General features: G+C 34.8%; 1 protein-coding gene across 1 annotated transcript in view; it reads left to right on the forward strand.

Annotated features, from left to right (window-relative positions):
- Positions 1-6,301, forward strand: part of RHBDD1 (rhomboid domain containing 1) — a 30,440-nt gene extending 24,139 nt beyond the window's left edge. The window contains exon 7 of the mRNA XM_015815063.1: positions 4,761-6,301. Coding sequence (XP_015670549.1) covers positions 4,761-4,882 — 122 coding nt within the window. The 3' untranslated portion in view covers positions 4,883-6,301. The remainder of the gene's footprint in view (positions 1-4,760) is intronic.
- Positions 6,302-7,727: the final 1,426 nt, after the last annotated feature.

The following is a 7,727-nucleotide window of genomic DNA, read 5'->3' on the forward strand; positions in this document are numbered from 1 at the left end:
TGATGAGGCAAAAACCTGCCTATGACTTAGAAAAGCTCTAATTAGAAAAACACTTAAGTACCGTCTCCTGGTAGGTTGTGTTCCATTTCCTGTCCCATGTAATAAAACTACTAAGGCCTAGATCAGCAGTGTTGTCAAAGAACTGATAAATAAAATAATATTCTCTACTAAAATGATTATAATAGTGTGTGAGGAGAAGGTATGTAATTTTGTATTAGAAAAATGCTGTATTAGAAAAACTTAAAAGCTCCTAAGAGCAGTTTAAATCTGTAGAAACTTTACTGCTGATAATTTAAGTATATGTCTCATTCAGAGCTTATTGTTCCTTATGAAGACTCTTAAAACTTGCTTTAATATATAGTCGCAATCACATGATTGTCCTTTGCAACCTTTCCTGTCAGCTTCACCAGAAAGTCAATGGGAAGGGAAGGTCACAAATTGTAAAATTCCCCCACCCTCCAGCCCCTCTGTGCCCACATCAGCCATTTATTTGTGCATCCTGCATACCCTTGTATTCCTTCTGGGCAAAGAGATGATATTTCCCCAAATCAGTAATTTAGGTTTTCATTTTAAAACAGGATGATACTGAAGCCTGTGAGGTAAGTGGGTGGGTGCAATAAATACAGCAAAGAGTATATACTGAGTTTGAATGTGTATTCTATGTCCTGTTTCCTCCACTGCCCATTGCATAAATGCATCTTTTCATTTCTTTTGCCTTTTTCCTCTTCTGACTTGCACCCAACTGCACTTCCAAAAGAGTAGTCATGTATTCTTTTCAGTATATTCAGAGGAGCTTTCTGAATTTGGGCAAATGAAATAATGTCTTGGTATTGCAAGTAATGCAAGTTGAACTTGATTCCTGGTGATTTCAAAGCTTACTTTGTGGAGCTTTTGTCAGGAATATAGAAGTGATTTGCCACTGCCTTTCTGCAAACTATTTTTTTCAACTTCTCTATCTAGCCTACTGCCCTGGTATTCCTTGGAAGTACCAACCAAAGTTAGACTGAACTCTTCCTAACTTTCAAATTTAGATGAATCTGCTGAAGCCCAACTGAATTATCAAAAATTATAAAAAGTATTTAAAATTATGTGCCCAAGCAAATACATTAATTGGAAAAAGAAAGAGAGAGAGAGAGGAAAGAAAGAAAGAAAGAAAGAAAGAAAGAAAGAAAGAAAGAAAGAAAGAAAGAAAGAAAGAAAGAAAGAAAGAAAGAAAGAAAGAAAGAAAGAAGCTTTTGTTGTATATAAACATTTTCTTGGCTTTATTTTGCATCTGTGGTTTGGCTTCTTTCATTCTTGTCAGATCAGTTTCTTCTTTAAGAACAAAGCTGCTCTATTTTTTCACAATCCAACAGACTCTAGGTTTCCAATATTTCAAACCATTATTCCTTACACTGGCTAGAAATTTTGGAAATGGCAGTTCCAGTATACCCGACAGTCACAAGACTTAAGATAACTGCTCTTACACGTGACTTAATATTGCTAGTTCTTGCTATTGAAGCATCCTTTTTAAAATGTATTCATTTATTAAGAAACTGTATATGGCCACCCATCTTAAATAAGTAACTTGGTAGTTAGCACCAATTTACACACACAAAAAAGTTAAAATACTCCAAAGTAAAATACCAAGGCACCATATAACAAATTTGTCCTAATGTCCAGGGAGAAAGTCAGATCACAAGGCAAAATTGGGGACCTCTGAATCTGAAGGACACTATCACATAACATAAACTCAGTTGAAGAGAGAAGACACACATTCTCTCTGTTCCTTCAATGATTATAACTTACTTTTGGAGATTTGCACTTCAATTAACTTCTATCCAGATTGCATTAAAATTTGGACATGTATTAGCTCCTTTACTTGCAATGCATACATTCTACATATTTAATATTTTGTTATTTTGCTACTATCCTTTAAAATGGAAAAAAGGGTTAGTACATTTTGAGCTGTAAAATATTTTATTTTTTCAAATTCTCATTCTTAATAAGGATGGATATGCATGGTAGCTGTACAACAGTCTCTTCTGAGTGCCTTTCAGATATTTTTTGACTACTTTTTCCATGCCAACCTTGAATTCCGTGGGTGATAAGAATTTTAGCCTAACATCCAAAGAGTCCCAGATTGGGAAAACCTTTTTAGGAATGCCATACCCTACAATTTTTGAGAATACCCAGGAGATCTTTTTAAGCCATCCATTATTTTAAAATTCTTAATTTAAATGTCAATCATTTGTAAATATATTTCATTTCCAGATTGCAAAGTTAAAAGTATGTTTCTGTGCTTTTTCAAGCTGACTAAATCCTATTATGAATCAGACTTAGGATGTTTGTTACATTGCTGATCTTTCCAGAAAAATCCTTTGCTGCATAAACCACATAATAGCATGTTTAAATTGTGAATTCAATGGTGGATTAGTATAAAAAGTGTCTCTCTGTGTGTCTGCGTATGTGTGTAGTCATCCTTTTCACTCTATTCTGCCTCAGATGAAATCCAGAGTGACACAGAAAATGCTAGATACTTGCAAATAATCCCTGGGCTTCAAATAAGGCAGACAATAAACAAGTCTATAATAGAGTTACAGCTTCCGTAGACCCCATCTGTTTCAAAATAGCCCTAATTCTGCTTACTATGCGGAATGTTTTGTTGACTGGGGTTTGGCCTACTTTCTCTAATGTGCTGCCTGTGAACCTTTGGAGACATCTGCTGGAAGAGGTGAGGCAGGACCTGAGATATAATTCCTGATTACTGGAGCAATAACTGTTAATTTGTTTAAAAGCTATAAAAATGTCTCATATATACGAATAGAATAGAGCAGAGCAGAGCAGAGCAGAGCAGAGCTGAGCTGAGCTGAGCTGAGCAGAAAGGGATCTTGGAGGTCTTCTAGTCCAGCCCCCTGCTCAAGCAGGAGACCCTATACCATCTCAGACAAGTGACTGTCTAGCCTCTTTTAAAAAATCTCCAGTGATGGAGCGCCCATGATTTCTGGAGGCAAGATGATTGTCCTCACTGTCAGGAAGTTTCTCCTTAATTCCAGGTTGCTTCTCCCTTTGATCAGTTTCCAACCATTGTTTCTCGTCCTTCCCTCTGGTGCTCTGGTAAATAGCGTGCCCCCTCTTCTTTGTGGCAGCCCCTCAAATACTAAATGTATGCTAGGTTTTTTTATTTACTCAGAAGCACAATTTCATTCTCTTGAAAAAAAAATGAGAATAGTTCTGAGATAGTTACTGGTGATGAGTGACATCTTCATATGTTCTCCATTTTTGCTTCCACATTATGGTCAGAATTATTGCCATTAAGAGAGAATTGTTTGTCCCAATCATCGAAGTCCAGTACACTGCTACAAAGTACATCTTTTATCAGTGTGCTGGATGAAACTGTTGAGGGTTGCTGTTTAATTGGTCCTGGATAATACCAGTTTCGAAAGGGCTCTCTATATAATGAGAACAATGACAATATAAATAATCAGGAAGCATTGATTTTTTTTATCTCAAAGGAAGAAAGACCCAAAGGGAGAAAACTTTACTTTGACCTGTATTTTTTCAGGCCTCTGACACCAGAAAGAAAGTGAACTCAATCACCAAGAAAAAAAAAGTGAACAGTCACTATTTTGATTTCTTACATTGCATATTGTGTTCTTATTTTGAGACTGGTTGCATTGAAACCCATTCTGGGAACATTAAAGCCAGAAGTTATACACCTTTAAGAAAGTGCTAAAGTGTCATTAGTAAATGCTAATGACACCTTAACACTTTCTTAAAAGTGTATAACCTCTGGCTTTAATGTTTAAGTTTAGTTTAAATGGCAGCTATAGGAAACATAAGATGACCACAGTAGGGTAACTCATCTAATTCTGTTATACATGACAATTGTTAAAAGGATGACAGGTTAATACTGTGTAGCACTCCATTTCCAATAGTATTTGAGAGGCTAGGGAAATACATACGGTAATTCGGTCTTCCCCAACCTAGCATTCTTATGCATTTGACTTCCAAATCCTAGAATTTAGAAGTGCTTAAAATGGAGTGCATAATGATAGCAGTTCTCACTGCTGTTTTATCCTCAGAATTTGCTATTGAAGGAACTAGTTTAGCTTCCTTGTTAGGTCTTTCAATTAGTTAGTTGTACCTTCCAAAAATTCAAATGGTCCTTTTTAAAGCCACCAAATTCCAAGTAAAAACACAATATTTAATCTACTGTATGGGTTGTTCCTATGTACAGCTGTTTTTACAATTATTAACCACAATAATTGAGCAGCTTTATCTTCCCTACAAGTTCTTTATACTATTTTTGGGGTGCTTGTTATTGAATTGTGCTATGACCTATCATTGCAATTTAGTTAGCAATTTCTGTTCATTTCTTTTTTTCAAAATAACAAACAAAAACGAACTTGTATGATCAAAAAAATCAGTTTCATTGTTCCCCATGGAAAGGTCTTAAAACAATAGAAAAATATTATTCCTGACAACACAGTCTCTCGTTGGGCTTCTTCAGGTCTTTCTGAATACAGAAGAAAAGCACTGTGTGTAGATGTTTCACTATATGCATAGGTTTTGGATTATATCCAAGGACTGGAAGTTTCAAATCAGTGTAGATCATATTGTAAAAGGATTCTAAAAGAGTTACATGTTCACATTTCATTTCAAGTGATAAAACCTATGTACTTCTCAGTTTAATATATTAACTATAAAAATAAATGTGTTTGATACAATGTTAGAAGAATGTATATTAAATTTGTCTTCAACATTTTTTTTTCTTACAGGAAGCAATACAAGGCATTACAGTAGCGAAAGAAGGCCATATGGATTCTGGCTTTCACCAGAAGAACTATCAGCTGAGGAACTCAGAAGGCAGAGACTTAATAGGTTTGAGAGGTGGCAGTAGTCTAAAGTATGGATATAAAGGGCTCTTCATAGCTGTCAAGACATGGTGGATATTGTTCATTTAAGCCATTTCTATTTCACGAAATATGTTTCATGGAGGCTATCTGAAGCTATCTGTGAGTGAGAAAGACACCTGCTTGGCACATGGACTACCAAATTTAAAACTGAAATGCAAAAACTTTCTTCAAAAACTAAACATCTTAAATAATTCACCATACTATCTAAAATTCTATAGCTACCTTATATATATTAGTTCTTTTCAATGAATTGCTTTTGGTATCTTAAGAATTTTGTTATTCTGTAAACTTTACTAACTTGAATAAAAGTTTACAGAATAAAGATTAGAATTAAAAATAGATTTGGTCAGGTTGTTGAAACACATGACCCACTTTTATGATCTCCATGCAGAAATAATTACTGAAATTGAAGAATACAATGATTTACTATGGAAATGCTTTTCTGCAAGTTGCACATTTAGAATATGACAACATCCTACAATTTTAGTATGGATGAAAAAGTAACTGCATAACATGAACATGTTGTAGCTATAATTGTAGCTAGCTAATTATTTTTGTATACAAGATGTATTTGTATTTTTTTATTATGTTAAAGAAACCAAAGTTTGAAAACTTTGAATTCTTCCTTCAGTCTCATTTGAAATAAATTTTGGAATTTACATTAATTTGGGAACAGCCCATTAAGCCTTATTAACTTTTTTTTATAAGAAACATCAACAGTATAACTTACTATATTTTTAATTATTATGAATTTGTAAATATAAATTATTTCGATATCCATCCCATATCTTTCTTACTTCCCCTGGAATATTCCTCATGGCCCTCCCAAAATAGAGAAACTAATATTTTGTGGAAGAGGGAAAAAAGCAAATTGGGAGTTCTGCCACAGCTATAAAATATTCCATGTAATATTTATCATCACTCATTTGTGATTTAACTTCTTCTGATAAAAAAAACTCTCCACGCTTCACATTTCAGTTTATATCATTTCTTTTTTTATTCCATTGTAACATTTTCTACTTGAGATCACTCAGTGCCTTCCCCGATAAAGTGTATATTAAAAATCATATTTTCTTGAATGTTTTTGGTATTTTTATATTTTCAATGCTCATAATACTGTTGTCTACATACTTTGTTAATGAACAATCAGTGGGCTGCGACTGAGCTCTGTTGTTGCAACTTGGTTATTTACATCTTATTTACTGATTTTGAGCTTCAGATCAGAACCAGAACTGTTCATGGCTCTTCCATAATATGCTTCAACGATATGCAAAGAGGGCCTGTTATTTGGCAGTGAGCTTTGGACTCACGGACATGGAGGACCATCCTACAGAGAAGCAATGGGATTTGAATGAACTTCCCCAATGCTTCCAAGTGTCCATTGTGTTTCTAGATGAATATTTTAACATCAGACAAAAAATATTTTAAAATAAATGTTAAAAACTCAAATTGTATCAGTTTAAAAGCAATACAATTATTTTAAAACCCTTGAACCCTAATTAAAATGGAATTTTAATTTTAAGTATAAAATAGGAAATATATTGAGTATTGTTATATTTTCAGTTTGAAGTTAAATTGTAAAACAGCCATGAAATATTTTGTATTTAAAGTATTAACTGATTGTTGAAGTTACCATGGGAACAACACATTTTTCATGATATTGGTGTGTAGGGCTAGAATAAATTGTCAAAATATGAGTAGCCAAAAATGCACAAACATCCAGGTTGACTCCATTTTACATGAAAACAATATGCAGGATTATTATTATTTTTTTACATTTGTTATGAAATACAAGTTTTTTCTATGTTGCTACTGTTTTGCAAAATAAGGTTCAGGAATTTATTCCTCCCTACCCATGCCCTCACCCAAAGCGACTGTTAGGAAAAGATTTATTCTCGGAGGAAAAAAACTCCTTGGTATTGCAATATTCTATTTATGGATTGAATAATGTTATAAAATGTCACATGAAAGTTCTATGAATAGAACAGAATAGAGCTGGAAGGGACCTTGGAGGTCTTCTAGTCCAGCCTCCCGCTTAAGCAGGAAAACCTACAGCATCTCAGTGATTGTCTAGTCTCTTCTTAAAAATGTCCAGATATGGTCTTACTAGGGCTTTGTAAAGCAGTACTACTACTTCACGTGATCTTGATCTGTTTATACAACCCAGGATTGTATTAGTTTTTTTGGTTGCTGCTGCACATTGCTGGCTCATAGTCAAGTGATTGTCCACTAGGACTCTAAGGTCCCTCTCACACTTACTGTTTTTAAGCCAGATCTCGCCCAATCTATATTCGTGACTTTTTTTCCTTCCTAAGTGTAGGACTTTGCTTTTCTCCACGTTGAAACTCATTTTGTTGGATAGGGCCTATTGTTCGAGTTTGTCAAGATCTATTTGGATCCTGAGTTTGTCTTCTGGGATGTTGGCTACTCCTGACAGTTTGGTGTCATCTGCAAATTTGATGAGTTCCCCTTCAATTCCCTCATCTAAATCATTGATGAAGATATTGAAGAGTACTGGGTCTAAGACAGAACCTTGTGGTACCCTACTGCTTACTTCTCTCCATGTGGATGTAGTGCCATTGAGGACTACTCGTTGAGTACAGTTTGTTATCCAGCTACAGATCCATCTGGTGGTGATGTTGTCTATTCCAGTGTTTCTCAACCTTGACAATTTTAAGGCATGTGGACTTCAACTCCCAGAATTCCACAGCCAGCAATGCTGGCTGTGGAATTCTGGGAGTTGAAGTCCACATGCCTTAAAATTGCCAAGGTTGAGAAACACTGGTCTATTCCACCTTTTTCTAGCTTGTCAATTAGTAGGTTGTGGTC

Source organism: Protobothrops mucrosquamatus, unplaced genomic scaffold, assembly GCF_001527695.2.
Source record: "Protobothrops mucrosquamatus isolate PMUCROS unplaced genomic scaffold, P.Mucros_1.0 scaffold306, whole genome shotgun sequence".
Classification (NCBI taxonomy): domain Eukaryota; kingdom Metazoa; phylum Chordata; class Lepidosauria; order Squamata; family Viperidae; genus Protobothrops; species Protobothrops mucrosquamatus.